General features: G+C 36.3%; 1 protein-coding gene across 3 annotated transcripts in view; it reads left to right on the top strand.

The window, feature by feature from the left end:
• ANO3 (anoctamin 3) overlaps positions 1-18,665 on the top strand; it is a 356,947-nt gene that overhangs the window by 178,450 nt on the left and 159,832 nt on the right. For all 3 annotated transcript variants that reach the window (XM_025356153.1, XM_025356152.1, XM_025356154.1), the window contains one exon: positions 17,839-17,997. In XM_025356153.1, the coding sequence (XP_025211938.1) occupies positions 17,839-17,997 (159 nt within the window). The remainder of the gene's footprint in view (positions 1-17,838; positions 17,998-18,665) is intronic.

The raw sequence follows: 18,665 nt of genomic DNA, 5'->3' as shown, positions 1-18,665 counted from the left end.
GATGATTTGTAGCCAACATGATAGGGTCATCTCACTTAGGACATGAGCATGATATAGCTGCTTGATAATCCTTCTTCCTCTTCCTAAGTCTCAGGAGATTCTTGCCGTGTTGACAGAGGTTTTAGAGGAAAGGAAAGGAGAACATAGGACTTCTAGGTCATAGAAAGTAATTTCCTGCAAATGTAAGGAACACAGCCTAGGGCTTATCTTTTCTGCGGAAGCCAATACATTTCTCATCAGATCAAATCCATCTTGGTGTGAAGGTTGTGGGAGATTATATTATTTGCCTTCTCCACATATATGACTAATGGAAAAGAATTAATAGTTTAGGATCGTCTGCTTTGGAGCATATGTGAATTTACCTAATTTCCATGTGTATTGTCAAGGACACTGATGATGATACTAAGCAGTTACTCAGTGCCAGAAGTTTTGATACTCTGATATAGAGGTCTGACATTTCAAGTTAAATTTATGCGAGTGAAAATAGTAGGCTTTGACCAAGGTAATGAATATTCTGAGGCTATTTCCCGTTTCAGAGATTTTTTTTCCCATTCTATGTTTTGACTTGATATTTTGATTTTTGCATTTGCAAGCATGTAAATAAATTCAACCTGCCCTTGCATAATTTGACCTCTATGTGTTGAGCTTTTCCTTCTCTTCAGGCACCTGCCTGCCTTTCATCTGTTACAAATCCAGAGCCAAATGAAGGGAGTATCTTAATATTTGAAGAACACTTACTACTGAGGTGTCCTAAAAATAGCTCATGCAGACTGGGCTGTCTGACTCATTCACTAGTGTATCCCTGGCACCTAGCATACAAAAAAGTGCTAATAAAAAGTCCACATTTGCAGGATCTGCAGATGTCTTTGGAGGTAATAGGGACCCAAGTGCTCAGAGATGCAGCTTAGCTCTTGATATCTGATTTCTACTTTGTCTTGAACTTTAGTGATTCCTCACTATCTTGTGAACTCTTCAATGTTTGTTTGTTTGTTTTTATAAATTTAGGAGTACAAATGCAGATTTGTTACACTGATATATTATATAGTAGTGAAGTCCAGGCTTTAATGTAAACATCACCCAAATAGTGTACATCATACCTATTAGGTAATTTCTCATCCCTCACTCCCCTCACTCTCCAAGCCTCAAATGTCTATTGTTCCATTCTCTATATTCATGTGTACATATAATTTAGCTCCCACTTATAAGTGAGAACATGCAGTGTTTGACTTCCTGAGAGTTATTTCACTTAAGATAATGGACTCCAGTTCCATCCATGTTGCTGCAAAAGACATGCAAAACCCTTTTTTCTGGCTGAGTAGTATTCCATGGTGTGTGTATGTATGTGTCTGTATATTTATATATAAAATCAACCTAAGTGTTCATCACAGATGACTGTACAAAGAAAATGTGTGTGTGTGTATATATATATACACACACAGACACACACTACATTTTCTCTATATATACACACAGACACACACACAAACCTATATATATTTCTGTGTGTCTGTATATATATTTATACACATATATGTATATACAAATATGTATACAGACACACACAAATCTATAGAAAACACTGAAACATGTATATACATACATATATATACAGACACACACAGAAATATGTGTATATATGTGTGTGTGTATATATAGAGAGAGATACAGACACACACACAGAAGTATATGTAGGTTGATTTTGCATCTTTGCTATTGTGAATAGTGCTGTGATAAATATACAAGTGTGCATATTTTTTTGATGTAACGATTTCTTTCCTATTGGGTAGTTACCCAGCAGTGGCATTGGTAGGTCGATTAGTTCTTTAAGAAAATTCCATGCTGTTTTTGATAGAGGTTGTACTAATTCACATTTTTACTAACCACAATGAGATACTATCTTACACCAGACCAATGTTTTAAAAAGTTTTGCTTTGTATAATTTATATTTGTTTTCATGGGAAAGATTGATCCAAACAACCAGAAATAGAAATGCACTAGTGTCAGGAATATTTTCATTGGGTCTGTGAGGTTACGCATGTTTTACAAGAGTTTCCTAAATACATATTGGAAATCATCAAGTGCCTCTTTGCAATGAAAACTCGTTTGTTTTGTTTTGGGAGCTCCTCAAGGGAAAGTGTGGCATTTATGATAGCAAGTAATGCATTGAAATCACGTTCCTGATTTTTTCAAACTTCCTATAAAATTTTACTCCCCAAATTCCTTTACAATAAAATGGTATTTGATTGTATTTTGCATTTAAAACTTGATCTTTTAGCATAAAAGATCAAATTTTATTCTCATTGTTTTCATTCTCAAGCTATCAGTAAATTCTAAATTCTTTCCTTTTGTATTTCCATGTGGTCATTGGCAGAAGCGCAGAATAACTACAGATTGGGTTTAAGTAGAGATTGTGTAGAAAGTTGTCTTTGCCAGCTGACATTATGGGACTTGAACGTGTTCACATCTCAATATGTGTACTGTGAGGTGATTACTCATTCCTAATGATGTCCTTTAGACCTCATGGAATCCCTTCGGAATCACCAGTGACCAAATGTTCAATTTAATATCTCTAATAAGCATATGTTAATCATATTTTAATTTTGTAAATGATTATGTAGATACAACTGTAGTTGACTGAAGAGAATGTATTGTTTAGGGATTATGATTAAAATTGGACTTTACCATTTGAAAGTCTTTAGTTGTAATAATAACTATAGGGTGTATACCATTTTATGATTGACAGTGTTCAATTCACATAATTCTTAAAATAGTCATGCAAGGCTATTATTATTCCTGTTATGTTATACAAGTGAGAAAACTGAGACTTGTTATAAGTAAAATTTTAGCACTAATATATAATCTCAGATTATTTATTCCCAAATTAATAGGTTATGCTGATCTTTTAAATTGTTATTATGAATATAGTCATATATTTATTATCAATGATAGTCAATAATTAATAATAATTGTAATTAGTAATAATAAACAATATAATTGTGATTATGCATATCAAAAACCATATTATAAGATCATATTGAGCTGTAACAAGTTATATCCAACATTGAGCTTTACATGATCTCTATTGCTTGCCTTACTTGGTTTAGAATAAATTATTACAGCCAAAATTGAGACTTCTGTATAATATTCCCTGATCTTTTCTCTCAGTCTCGACAGAACTAACTAGTATTCTGCTTATGGTGATTAGCTTTTCTATGGATATTTTTGAACTTTTACTGTATACATTGTACAGTAAAAGTACAAACAATCTGTAAACAATATTGAAAACTATTTTTATGTTTTTAAGCTTTGAAAAAATGTAACACATTAGACATTGCTTTTACTATAAAAGATCAACAGCATCTCCTTGATGGATATACATTTGTAGATATGCAGATACATTTGTACTATCACGTTCCATTGCATGACTACAAAACAAGTGATATTAACTGACCAGAATTTAGTTTTCACTTTCCAGTTGACAGACTGTTTTGTTTTCGGCCTTCTGCTCTTTCAGATAATGTAACATTTCTTTTATTAAATACTTGTTTATGTCTTTTTTTTTTCTTTTTTTTTTTTGAGACGGAGTCTCGCTCTGCCACCCAGGCTGGAGTGCAGTGGCCGGATCTCAGCTCACTGCAAGCTCCGCCTCCCGGGTTCACGCCATTCTCCTGCCTCAGCCTCCGGAGTAGCTGGGACTACAGGCGCCTGCCACCTCGCCCGGCTAAGTTTTTGTATTTTTAGTAGAGACGGGGTTTCACTGTGTTAGCCAGGATGGTCTCGATCTCCTGACCTCGTGATCCGCCCGTCTCGGCCTTCCAAAGTGCTGGGATTACAGGCTTATTTGCCTTTTCTTACGAATTTCGCAGAGTTATTTATGCAACCTGAAGATTAATGCTTTATTGGTTGTAATCATAAAAATATATTATAGTTATAACTTACCTGTTCACAATCTTTATGATATCTTTTATATTTAAATAGCTTTTATTTGAATGTAATTGCATGTGCCAGCTTTTTTTTTTTTTTTTTTTTTTTGGTAACTGGTGCTGGTGCTTTTTACTTATTAAAAACAAATACAAATTTCCTACCAAAATTATTATAAAATGCTCTCATAATTTATTCTAAAAGTTATTTTTTAATTTTGCTTTTCTCACTTAAATCTTTATTCCTTTCATTGTGTTTTCTTATTGTAAATTGAAAGTTAAGGGGCTGTTTATTTCCATTAAATTAACTCTTTTTTTAGTGTCTCTAATTGAGTAGTCCACTATATCCATGAAATTTTTACGGATTTGTAATTCCATATCAATCATATACATGCTGGTATCTTTCTCTTCTGTTTGTATTTCTATGTTGTTTTATTTTGATTTTTATGTTGCCTATTCCTGCGTGAATACCATATGTCCTGTTTAAGAAATATTTATGAACTGTAAATTCCCATGTTAGCTTCTGTAAGATACATTCTCACACATTTTACAATCAAAAATGCATTTGTAATTGAGTTTAGCAGCTTTATTGATATAAAATTTACATGCTATACAGTTAATCACCCATTTAAAGTATTCAATTCAATATTTTTAATACATTCATAGGATTGTGCAACCATCCCCACAATCTAATTTTAAAAAATTTTGATTCCCTAGAAAGAAACCCTGTACCTGTTAGGAGTTATTCTCCATTCTACCCACTCCTCCCTCAGGCCTAGGAATTGATTAATCTATTTTCCATCTCTATGTATTTGCCTACTATTCAGTTTTATATGGATGAAATTATATAATTGTGTATGTGTGTGACTGGGTTCTTTCATTTAGTATAACATTTTCAAGGTAGACCTATGTTGTAGCATATGTCATTTCATTTCTTTCTATTGGAAAATATTTTATTGGATAGATATACGTGCCACATTATGTATGTATTAAACTGATGGGCTTTTTTATTTTCTTCCTTTTTTACTATTATGAATAATGTTTTTATGAAAATTTGTACGCAAGTTTTTGTGTGGATGCATTGTTTTTGTTTCTCTTGGATATATACCTATGAGTGAAACTGATAGTATTGTAACTTTATGTTTAATACTATGAGAAATTGCCAAACTTTTTTCGAAAGATTCTGCACTGCTTTGCATCCCCATCTCTGTTCGGAGAAATACGAACAGAGTTTGAATTTCTCCATATCCTTGTCAATTCCTTTTTTTTGTCTTTTTCATTATAGCCTTCATAGAAGGTGAAAAATGGTATGTCACTGTGATTTTGATTTGTGCTTCTCTAATAACTATATATTTTTTTAAAACCAAACACCGCATTTTCTCACTCATAGGTGCGAACTGAACAGTGAGATCACTTGGACTCGGGAAGGGGAACATCACACACCGGGGCCTATCATGGGGAGTGGGGAAGGGGGAGGGATTGCATTGGGAGTTATACCTGATGTAAATGACGAGTTGATGGGTGCTGACGAGTTGATGGGTGCAGCACACCAACATGGCACAAGTATACATATGTAACAAACCTGCATGTTATGCACATGTACCCTAGAACTTAAAGTATAATAATAATTAAAAAAAAATCTTTGAATGTGCTTGTTGTCCATTTCTATATTTTCTTTGGAGAAATATCTATTCAAATCATTCATCCATTTTTAATTGATTTATTTGTGTTTTTATTGTTGAGTTATAAGAGTTGTTTACATATTAAGGAAACAAGTTTCTTATCAGATATATGGTTTTTGAATATTTTTCTCATTCTGTGGTTTACACTTTCACTTTCTTTATGGTATATTTTGCAGAAAAAAAATAACCACCAAAAAAAGAAAAACACCCGGTTTTTCTCTCTATAATAAGTAGGGTCTGTAACAAGAGCTATTAGGAGGAAACAGTTATAACTCTAAAATAAGTTTTAATTACATACCAAGGGCTTCGAATTATTCTCTAATTTAGGAGAGTAAATCTAGAATGACTAGGTAAACTATAGCATCAGGCTACCAGTGTCTAAACGTCCATCTTTTAATTTAACATTAAACGTTGCCATAAAAGGATACAGAAGGTAAAAAATAAATGTCACCACCAGAAACTAATGAAAAATATTCCTATTCTTAACAGATTCAATAGGATAGGAATAAGAAAAATGAACCTGGAACACAGATACTTGGCCTTATGAGCTGAAACCCACCTGATGGCCACCCAAACTATGGAGGAGAGTTGGACTAACCTGATTCATTGTCTGCCTTTAACGTTGGACTGCAGAGGCAACACAACCAAGGAAATTAACCACCTACTGCCCTTGAGCAGTCTTCTGAGCAGGCCAGAGTCATGCCCTGCTGCTTCTGCCCTGCCTCAGCTGTGCCTATGACTCTTTAAATCCAATAAAAAATAAAAATGCCTACTAAATGGGTATAACAATATTTGGTTACATTGGTTCTGAATACAAAAATGTGAAGAAAAGGAGTGGGTGGGAGCAGATACTGGCAGCACCTGAGAGCCACGCACACTAGGAAGAGTGTCTTCCTTGTTACATCCTTGTTTTGCCATGTTACGGAGAATGGCAAAACAACATTTTAAGTATAGGCCAGGAATCAGTAATCAACAAGATTATACCTGTATAGAGCCATGCATGCTACATGAAGACTTTCAAGACACTATAAATTGGATCAGGGCATTTACACAAGCTCCACATCAGGTCAAGATCAGCAAGCTGAGGTAGAATCTGTCAACAATCAAAGGGTTGGTTAATGAACTATGACCATTTCACAAATGTCAGTCGAATGGAAAACACCTTTATAATATTCAGTATTCACACACACAGAGACTAGATTTAACACAAAAAACAGGACCACAGCAATGAAGAAAGAGTTCTTTTTACTACAGGCTGCTGGAACAATTGGATAACCATATGAGAGAGTGGTATAAAGAAGGCTTATTCAAGAGTTGGTGAGGTTCTGTTTCTTTTTTTTCTTTTTTTTTTTTTAATTATACTTTAAGTTCTAGGGTACATGTGCACAACATGCAGGTTTGTTACATATATATACATGTGCCGTGTTGGTGTGCTGCACCCATCAACTCATCATTTAAATTAGGTATATCTCCTAATGCTATCCCTCCCCCCTACTCCTTCCCCACAATAGGACCTGGTGTGTGATGCTCCCCTTCCAGTGTCCAAGTGATCTCATTGTTCAATTCCCACCTATGAGTGAGAACATGCGGTATTTGATTTTCTGTTCTTGTGATAGTTTGCTGAGAATGATGGTTTCCAGCTGCATCCATGTCCCTACAAAGGACACGAACTCATCATTTTTTATAGGTGCATAGTATTCCGTGGTGTATATGTGCCACATTTTCTTAATCCAGTCTGTCACTGATGGACATTTGGGTTGATTCCAAGTCTTTGCTATTGTGAATAGTGCCACAATAAACATACGTGTGCATGTGTCTTTATAGCAGCATGACTTATAATCCTTTGGGTATATCCCCAGTAATGGGATGGCTGGGTCTAATGGTATTTCTAGTTCTAGATCCTTGAGGAATCACCACACTGTTTTCCACAATGGTTGAACTAGTTTACAATCCCACCAACAGTGTAAAAGTGTTCCTGTTTCTCCACATCCTCTCCAGCACCAGTTGTTTCCTGATTTTTTTAATGATTGCCATTCTAACTGGTGTGAGATGGTATCTCATTGTGGTTTTGATTTGCATTTCTCTGATGGTGAGTGATGAGGAGCATTTTTTTCATGTGTCTGTTGGCTGTATGAATGTCTTCTTTTGAGAAGTGTCTGTTCATATACTTTGCCCACTTTTTGATGGGGTTGTTTGTTTTTTTCTTGTAAACTTGATTGAGTTCTTTATAGGTTCTGGATATTAGCCCTTTGTCAGATGAGTAAATTGCAAAAATTTTCTCCCATTCTGTAGGTTGCCTGTTCACTCTGATGGTAGTTTCTTTCGCTGTGCAGAAGCTCTTTAGGTTAATTAGATCCCATTTGTGAATTGTGGCTTTGGTTGCCGTTGCTTTTGGTGTTTTAGACATGAAGTCCTTGACCATACCTATGTCCTGAATGGTATTACCTAGGTTTTCTTCTAGGATTTTTATGGTTTTAGGTCTATCATTTAAGTCTCTAATCCATCTTGAATTAATTTTCATATAAGGAGTAAGAAAAGGATCCAGTTTCAGCTTTCTACTTACGGCTAGCCAATATTCCCACCACCATTTATTAAATACGGAATCCTTTTCCCATTTCTTTTTTTTTATCAGGTTTGTCAAAGATCAGATGGCTGTAGATGTGTGGTATTATGTCTGAGGGCTCTGTTCTGTTCCATTGGTCTATATCTCTGTTTTGGTACCAGTACCATGCTGTTTTGGTTACTGTAGCCTTGTAGTATAGTTTGAAGTCTGGTAGCGTGATGCCTCCAGCTTTGTTCTTTTGGCTTAGGATTGTCTTGGCAATGTGGGCTCTTTTTTGGTTCCATATGAACTTTAAAGCAGTTTTTTCCAATTCTGTGAAGAAACTCATTGGTAGCTTAATGGGGATGGCATTGAATCTATAAATAACCTTGGGCAGTATGGCCATTTTCACAATATTGATTCTTCCTATCCATGGGCATGGTATGTTCTTCCATTTCTTTGTGTCCTCTTTTGTTTCACTGAGCAGTGGTTTGTCATTCTCCTTGAAGAGGTCCTTTACACCCCTTGTAAGTTGGATTCCTAGGTATTTTATTCTCTTTGAAGCTATTGTGAATGGGAGCTCATTCAAGATGTGCGCTCTGTTTCTCTGTTACTGGTGTATAAGAATGCTTGTGATTTTTGCATTGATTGTGTATCCTGAGACTTTGCTGAAGTGCTTATCAGCTTAAGGATATTTGGGGCTGAAACGATGGGATTTTCTAAATATACAATCATGTCATCTGCAAACAGGGATAATTTGACTTCTTTTCTTAAGTGAATACCCTTGATTTCTTTCTCTTGCCTGATTGCCCTAGCCAGAACTTCCAACACTATGTTGAATAGGAGTGGTGAGAGAGGGCATCCCTGTCTTGTGCCAGTTTTCAAAGAGAATGCTTCCAGTTTTTGCCCATACAGTATGATATTGGCTGTGGGTTTGTCATAAATAGCTCTTATTATTTTGAGATACATTCCATCAATACCGAATTTATTGAGAGTTTTTAGCAAGAAGTGCTGTTGAATTTTGTCAAAGGCCTTTTCTGCATCTATTGAGATAACCATGTGGTTTTCGTCTTTGGTTCGGTTTATATGCTCGATTACATGTATTGATTTGTGTATGTTGAACCAGCCTTGCATCCCAGGGATGAAGCTCACTTGATCATGGTGGATAAGCTTTTTGGTGTGCTGCTGGATTCGGTTTGCCAATATTTTATTGAGGATTTTTGCATCGATGTTCATCAGGGATATTGGTCTAAAATTTTCTTTTTTTTGTTGTATCTCTATCAGGCTTTGGTATCAGGATGATGTTGGCCTCGTAAAATGAGTTAGGGAGGATTCCCTCTTTTTCTATTGATTGGAATAGTTTCAGAAGGAATGGTACCGACTCCCCCTTGTACCTCTGATAGAATTCGGCTGTGAATCCATCTGGTCCTGGACTTTTTTGGTTGGTAAGCTATTAATGATTGCCTCAATTTCAGAGCTGCTATTGGTCTATTCAGGGATTCAGCTTCTTCCTGGTTTAGTCTTGGGAAAGTGTAAGTGTCCAGGAAATTATCAATTTTTCTAGATTTTCTAGTATATTTGCGTAGAGGTGTTTATAGTATTCTCTGATGGTGTTTGTATTTCTGTGGGGTTGGTGGTGATATCCCCTTTATCATTTTTTATTGCATCTATTTGATTCTTCTCACTTTTCTTCTTCATTAGTCTTGCTAGCGGTCTATCAGTTTTGTTGATCTTCTCAAAAAACCAGCTCCTGGATTTATTGATTTTTTTGGAGGGATTTTTGTGTCTCTATCTCCTTCAGTTCTCTTCTGATCTTAGTTATTTCTTGCCTTCTGCTAACTTTTGAATGTGTTTGCTCTTGGTTCTCTAGTTCTGTTAATTGTGATGTTAGGGTGCCAGTTTTAGATCTTTCCTGCTTTCTCTTGTGGGCATTTAGTGCTACAAATTTCCCTCTACACACTGCTTTAAATGTGTCCCAGTGATTCTGGTATGTTGTATCTTTGTTCTCATTGGTTTCAAAGAGCATCTTTATTTCTGCCTTCATTTTGTTATGTACCCAGTAGTCATTCAGGAGCAGGTTGTTCAGTTTCCATGTAGTTGAGCGGTTTTGATTGAGTTTCTTAGTCCTGAGTTCTAGTTTAATTGCACTGTGGTCTGAGAGACAGTTTGTTATAATTTCTGTTCTTTTATATTTGCTGAGGAGTGCTTTACTTCCAACTATGTGGTCAATTTTGGAATAAGTGTGATGTGGTGCTGAGAAGAATGTATATTCTGTTGATTTGAGGTGGAGAGTTCTGTAGATGTCTATTAGNTTTCTCCTTCACTTATGAAACTTAGTTTGGCTGGATATGAAATTCTGGCTTGAAAATTCTTTTCTTTAAGAATGTTGAATACTGGCCCCCACTCTCTTCTGGCTTGGAGAGTTTCTGCCGAGAGATCTGCTGTTAGTCTGATGTACTTCCCTTTGTGGGCAACCCGACCTTTCTCTCTGGCTGCCCTTAACATTTTTTCCTTCATTTCAACTTTGGTGAATCTGACAATTATGTGTCTTGGAGTTGCTCTTCTCGAGGAGTATCTTTGTGGCGTTCTCTGTATTTCCTGAATTTGAGTGTTGGCCTGCCTTACTAGGTTGGGGAAATTCTCCTGGATGATATCCTGCAGAGTATTTTCCAACTTGGTTCCATTTTCCCTGTCACTTTCAGGCACCCCAATCAGACGTAGATTTGGTCTTTTCACATAATCCCATACTTCTTGAAGGCTTTGTTCATTTCTTTTTCCTCTTTTTTCTTTAGACTTCTCTTCTCGCTTTATTTCATTCATTTGATTTTCAATCGCTAATACTCTTTCTTCCAGCTGATCGAGTCAGTTACTGAAGCTTGTGCATTTGTCACATATTTCTCGTGTCATGGTTTTTATCTCTGTCAGTTCGTTTATGGCCTTCTCTGCATTGATTATTCCTGTTTACCTGGGTATCAGCAGCAGAGGCTGCAGAACATAGAATATTGCTGAACAGCGAATGTTGCTGTCTGATTCTTCCTCTGGAATCTTTGTCTCGGGGTGTACCCCACCGTGTGAGTTGTGGGTCTGCACCTAGTGGGGGATGTCTCCCAGTTAGGCTACTCAGGGGTCAGGTGGGTACTCAGGTACCCACTTGAGCAGGCAGTCTGTCCGTTCTCAGATCTCAACCTCCGTGCTGGGAGATCCACTGCTCTCTTCAAAGCTATCAGACAGGGGCATTTACCTCTGCCAAGGTTTCTGCTGCTTTTTGTTTAGCTATGCCCTGTCCCCATAGGAGGAGTCTACAGAGGCAGGCCGGCCTCCTTGAGCTGCAGTGGGCTCCACCCAATTCGAGCTTCCCGGTGGCTTTGTTTACCCACTTAAGCCTCAGCAATGACGGGTGCTCCTCCCCCAGCCTCACTGCAGCCTTGCAGTTAGATCTCAGACTGCTGTGCTAGCAATGAGGGAGGCTCCGTGGGCATGTGACCCTCCGGGTCAGGTGTGGGATATAATCTCCTGGTGTGCCATTTGCTAAGACCCTTGGTAAAGTGCAGTATTATGGTGGGAGTTACCCGATTTTCCAGGTGTTGTGTGTCTCAGTTTCCCTTGGCTAGGAAAAGGGATTCCCTTCCCCGTTGCGATTCCCAGGTGAGGCAGTGCCTCGCCCTGCTTCAGCTCTCGCTGTTCAGGCTGCACCAGCTGACCAGCACCGATTGTCCGGCACTCCCCAGTGAGATGAACCTGGTACCTCAGTTGAAAATGCAGAAATCACCCATCTTCTGTGTCACTCATGCTGGGAGCTGGAAGCTGAAGCTGTTCTTATTCGGCCATCTTGGGCGTGCCCCTCGAGGTTGTATTTCTTAACTTGGGTAATGGTTATGTAGGTGTTTATCTTGTAATAACTCATGAAGCTATGAATTCTTTTACTGCACTTTTGTGTTTTGTGGTGAATTATGTTTCAAAATTATACATACTTCTACTTTCTACTTGGACTTCTACTTTCCTTGCTATGGTTCCATATTCACATCAATGCCATTCGCATTACTTATGTTTCCAACTGTCTTTTTCCTGACAAAGATAATTTTCCAGAAAGTAGAAGGGTTTATTTGTATTATTGGAAAACAAGTAAAATCCCAATGTAAATGAATACATTATATAGTTTTACCTGACTTTTTTTTGTTAAAATAGTCAACATTTTTCTGATCTCCTGAAATGAATCAGTATTGCAAGTGTTCCTGCTTGTACTACCTCATTTAGCCATAATAACAATTCTACAATGTTGGCAACATTGTTATCTTCATTTAAAACCTGTAGAATTTAGGCTAAGCAGTGACATTAAATGCCTAAGAAAGCAGTAAATTAGATTCCAAGTATGTCTGAATACAGTTCTCAACACCTTAACCAATGTGTCCTACTACATTTTACTAACTCACAAGTATGGTTAACAGATAACCAGCAATCACCTACTGTTAATGACATGATCTAATTTTGTATGTGCTGGATTAAGACTGGCTGTGGTAAATTCACAAAGATAATATAACCTTCGGTGTCTGTTGGTACCTATCAGGGTTCTTCTAGGTACACTCTGAGATTCTTCATATCTTTATAGCCCATAACTCTATTAATGTGCATAATAGAGCATTGTAATGCAATGTTCACATGCCTATAACTGCAAGTATATGATAAAATCCCTTAAAGTTTTCAACGTCTTGTTTTCTTTAGCCCTACAGTTTAGTGCACAGGTGTTAGGTGATGCTTGCTAGATTGAGAAGAATAAACATTCAGGAAAACAAAAAAGCCTGTCACCCTCACCAAGACAAGCAGTTACTGCCATAATTTTGTTTAAAGAGTACCCTAAAACATGTTCTTGTGCAAATGGGCACATCTCTACTACTATTTTGCAAATGGGCTAAAATATTTGCAAAAGGTTCCTCCTCAACATGAGCCATAACTTGCATATTCTTGAGATAATTTTTAGAAAGATCAGCTTTTCTGAAAGTATTTGAGCTTCATGGTTTGCAAACACATTAATGATTTAGTTATTTTCAAAACTGCTTGCAAGATTAGGTAAGTACCTGATGAATGAGCTGCATCCCAGCTTCTCTGAGAAAAAGCAAATTTTATTCTGTCCGCTAGAAACAATAAACATGAAAAAACTCTAAATCGAATGCATTCCACATAGTAATTGGGAAGCATTTCACTATTTCATATAACTCATGAAATGAATCGTGATTTTATGTTTGGTCAACTGTTATTATACCAAACAATTCAAGAAGCTGTATTATTTTTATCTAGATGTAGTGACATATATAATCAGTTTTCAGTTAATTCTGTTTTAAAGGAACAGGTTTGAACATGGGTTAATTGATGTATTTGTGAATGGCTATCATACATATTAAAATAAAGTATACCACTATCAACCTTAAAATTACATAAAACCTCTACTGAGTTCTTAACAACACAATTCAGAAGAGGTTTCCAAATTTTGCCATGCTTTTCTATTGACATTTTGATATCTACTTTTTATTGTGCCTGTTAAAAACTCATCATTAAACATTTAGAATTTATATAATAATTGAATAAAAATTCTATTTAATAAGTTTGTGAACTTATTTACTCACTGAGAGACAAAATTTGGGTAAAATTGGTTACTTCTTTTTATGAAGATGTGGATTTTTAAAACAGATAGCTATCTTTCTGGGAGAGTTTAGCATTTACTTAGCTTAGAATCAGAGTAATGGATAATAACTATAAGCGTTCCATTTTCAGTCCATACCGCTTTTAAAATATGAAAAGCATATAAAATTTTTTAAAACCCTTTTTGTCTTACTAATATTTTTTCTACCAACCAGTCTCTTGATTTCTAGGTCTTCTCATTGAAGGACTTTTGCCTTCACCTGGCATTAAATACGTTACCAATACTATGAGACTCAGTTGATTATCTTTACTACACTGGGAGAGTAGTATACTTTAAGACAACCTGGAGGAAAACTTGTGTATTATTTTATTTTCACCTAATCTTTTCTTAGATCAGCATGGAGATGCCTGTAAGCAGTGGGTCACAGATATAAAGCGAAAAAGCAAGCAAATTGTAACTAATTGCAGTGCTACTGTAATTGTGTGATTCTTCATTTTAGCGTATTATAATTTGTTCTATTATAAATGTTGGAAAGGAGAGGATGACAAATGACCACATGATTTTTTTAGGCCAGTATTCTTGAGGTTAACCCTATCTGAATATGTAGAACGATGCATATTCGCTTCCTTTCTTCCTTCTCTTCTTTCTTCTTTCCTTCTTTCTATAAATATTTATTCATGCCAACAATGTGTCTAGCTGTGGACTAGATGTTTAAAATACTATGTAAACCAAAAAGTTAAAAAATTTCTTACCTTCTTGAAATTTATATCCATGTAGAATAAGACCGTCCGCAAACAAAAGATAATAAATAAATTAGCTAGCACTATATTATATATTAGTTAGAAGTTAGCAGATGCTGAGAAAAAAATATATATACATATCAGGGGAAGTGGAATCAAGAGTGAGGAGTAACTTGGAGAGCAATTGGAGGGGCTTGAGGAGAGGAGTTACATTATCTCATCTATAATGTCGAGAATCGTTGGAATAACTCAGCTGTCATGTTGAGAACAAACTATAGAAGAGACAAGATAGAAGCAAAGAGACAAGCCTGGCTACCACAATAATCCAATAGAGAGATTACTATGGTTTAGATCAGAGTGGTAGTAATGGTGGTAGTAATGAGGGTGTTAGAAAGTGATCAGATTTTAAATGTATTTTGAAAGATTTTCTTGATGATTTGAATGTTTGATGGGTAAGAAAGAGAGAGAGAGAGAGAGAGACGATTCAAGATGCTGGATGTTAGCAGTTGAAGGGACAGAGTTGCAATCAACCAGAATAAAGAAGGTTGTGGGAAGTACCTGTTTGGAGAAGATAAACAATTTCATTTTGAACAGTTAACTTTGAGACTTTCATTAGAAATCCAAGTGAAGAAATCAAGAAGGCAGTTGGATATACAAGCCTGTGAATATCTACTATGTAGTGGTCAACATATAGATGGTTATTTAAAGCCAAGAGCTTGGATGAAATCACAAGAAGGGAGTATATAGGGGAAGAAATGGCAAAAGAACCAATGAATAGTTAATTAACAAATCAGAGGAAGAGAGAACGAGTGACCACTTAACTAGGAGAAAATGCAGACACATTAGATATCTTGGGAGTCAAAGGAAAAAGGTAAATCAAGTAGGTGAGAGTGATTACACTGCAGGAAGATAAATTTAAAAGACAGCAAATTGGCTGGGTGCAGTGGCTCACGCCTGTAATCCCACCACTTTGGGAGGTTGAGGCGGGCAGCTCACGAGGTCAGGAAATCAAGACCATCTTGGCTAACATGGTGAAACCTCATCTCTACTAAAAATACAAAAAAAAAAAAAAAAATTAGCCGGGCATGGTGGCGGTTGCCTGTACTGTAGTCCCAGCTACTCTGGAGGCTGAGTTGAGGCAGGAGAATGGCGTGAACCCAGGAGGCGGAGCTTGCAGTGAGCTGAGATAGTGCCACTGTACTCCAGCCTGGGCTACAGAGCGAGACTGTGTCTCAAAAAAACAAAAACAAAGACAACAACTTGGTAACTGGATACGGCAATGAATATGTCATTAGTGACCTTGTTTTAAAAAAAAAAAAAAAAGGTGTCTGAAGTGTTGGAGACAAACGCCCTCTAAAATCTGAATTTAACTGTGCCTTCTGTGGCAAAAAAATTCCCTCATGTAAAAATACTTCTCTCAGTAAAAGCTGGAAATGTTCTTTTTTGTTACCCTTTTTAAGCTACTCAAGCCTCAGTCCTAGGAGTGTTTATTTGTATATGGCTCTTTATCTTTTTAAATATAGTGGTCATGACCACCAGCTAAGGTATCAAATTGGTCAAAATGCTGGCTTCATTATTTTATTTTCTATGATATCTGTTTGTCACTTAACCTCTTTGGCTTCTATGGACTCATGTCAATATTTACCCTCATGGGTTATGACAATTAAATAACCTTATGAAACACTTGGCATAATGCGTGGCACATAGTGTTCGATAAGTTATAGCTACTATTGTCATTATTACCATGTTATGGAAGGCCCTGGTGGCTTCACTGGAGTTAGTCACTTTATAATTCTTTCCAGATCCTGTGAAATCTGCCAGGATTCCAAGTTAATCCTGGAAATCTCAGAACTTTTTCATTCATTGAAGAAAAGACTGTGTAAAGCTTTCTTGTTCTTGAACTTGGAAGTCTCTACTACTATAAATTTACGCAATTGAACTTAATCTCTCTGCAGAACTACAGCCCACTAGAGGCCCCTCAGGCAGCCTAACCTGCTGCTGTAGGGTGACTATTTCTTGGATATTATTTCTGTTTGTTGAATAACTCATTGGCCTTTATCTCCTTAAACATCAGGTTGCTCTGGTCCTCACTTCTTTCACCTGGAGCTGCATATCTGCCCTAGTCAGGGTCCTCCAAGGCAGTCTGAAATGCTTTTGTCTGAAATTATCTAATATCTCCCCAGATGTTGGAAAGCATTTTGAATCTCAAGAATGCCTGTATAGGAAATATGAAATAGAGAGTTGGTAAATATGTCCAAATAGTTTGAAGGAAAGTGGTGAAAGAAGGATAGGGTAGATAATAGTTATGAACAGGAACTTGGAGTCAGAAGGTATTGAGTTCAAGTCCTGGCTCCTCGTTGATCTTGGGCAATATACTGGAAAAACCCCCTAAGAGGACCATAAAGAAAATGTGTTGATCAATAAAGCTGATTTATTAAAATTACTTACAGCAAATAAGAATACCACATGGACAGTCTAAGTAGCTTTTTAGAAGGGTGAAGTTAGGGAAGAGTTTTCAAAGGATTCTCACGGCCTGGACTGGGTAATCAGTAGGTCTTGTAAGGCAGGAATTTGGTTGAAAATTGGGCAGAGTCCATTAAAAATAGACTGAGTTGGTGAGTACAACAGAATGAAGGCCCAAGAGCAGTCTTGCTGAGCAAGCAATTTGTTTTGAAAAGTAAGCTGTTTTATTTGGTTTGCAGTCATATATTCTAGGAACAAGTATTTCCCAAAGCAAACAGCTTAGGGATTATTTTTTGGTTTCAGTATTACTAAATATACATTTAGGAAAATAATGTCTGGACTGAGTATTATTCAACACAGGAAATAAAGTTGGTTTATTAGTATTTATGTTCTCTAAGCCTTAGTGTCTTTATCTTTGAAATGCATGTTGTGAGTAGTATATAGGATAAAGTATTGAAAGCACTTATGTCTGGTCATGATGTTTAGCAAATATTCAACATATGTTACCATTATTTTATGATGAAATAAATTAGTAAATAAATAATCGTTTTATTATTTGTTGTTACATGATATCATTTTCATGGGTCTTATTGAATAAAACATATGCATTTTTATGCTAGCACCAAAGAACCCATGTTCAGATATCAGACCACCTAATTTTATATCCTGGAACATCACTTGCTAATGTGGCTCCTATGGTAGATTGTAAACTCTATTTAATTGTATTTTCATATCTTATGGTAGAAATATTAAAAGTACATTTTTCGATATTGTATTGCTAGTGTTCAAATGGAAATAACTATAACATACATGCTTGTGTAACCCACACCATTAACAATCATTGCTTTATTTGCAGAATGACATGAATTACATAGCATCCAGTGGACCTCTGTTCAAAGATGGCAAAAAGAGAATTGATTACATCTTGGTTTATAGAAAGACAAATATACAATATGACAAAAGAAACACATTTGAAAAGAACCTCAGAGCAGAAGGCTTGATGTTGGAGAAGGAGGTAGGTGCTTTACTATTATTAGTTATGTGATAAAATGTGTTGGAACAGATATAATCGCTTATGGTTTAGAGAGGAAAATATGTATCACATGACTTTATAAAATACATAGTTCTTTTCTGTCAAATGTTAAATAAATGCATGTACATAGCCCTATTAAATATGTATTCACTTTTTAATCTATATAATTCTGTACAATGTAAGTATTTTCAAAGGGCGCATGACTATTTTTGCAATTTTAAAAACTGAATAAGGAATGATTATAGTCATGTAAAGTAGAAAACTTTATGAAAAGGAAAATAACATTTTGAAAGAAAAAGGTTTGCCAAACTATTAATGTCTGTTTTTTAGTGCTGGAACTGTGAGTGGTTTTCTTCCCAAATCTTTTTCTTTTGTGAGTTTTTAAAAAAATGTTCTTGGAAGAATTTATTTTTTCTAGTGAAACAGTAAAAGTACCAAGACTCACTAGAAAAAAAATAGAAAGAGGCCGGGCACGGTGGCTCAAGCCTGTAATCCCAGCACTTTGGGAGGCCGAGATGGGCGGATCACGAGGTCAGGAGATCAAGACCATCCTGGCTAACACGGTGAAACCCCGTCTCTACTAAAAACTACAAAAAACTAGTCGGGCGAGGTGGCGGGCGCCTGTAGTCCCAGCTACTCGGGAGGCTGAG

Source organism: Theropithecus gelada, chromosome 14 (assembly GCF_003255815.1).
Source record: "Theropithecus gelada isolate Dixy chromosome 14, Tgel_1.0, whole genome shotgun sequence".
NCBI lineage: Eukaryota > Metazoa > Chordata > Mammalia > Primates > Cercopithecidae > Theropithecus > Theropithecus gelada.
This window is presented reverse-complemented; position numbering and strand designations above follow the sequence as displayed.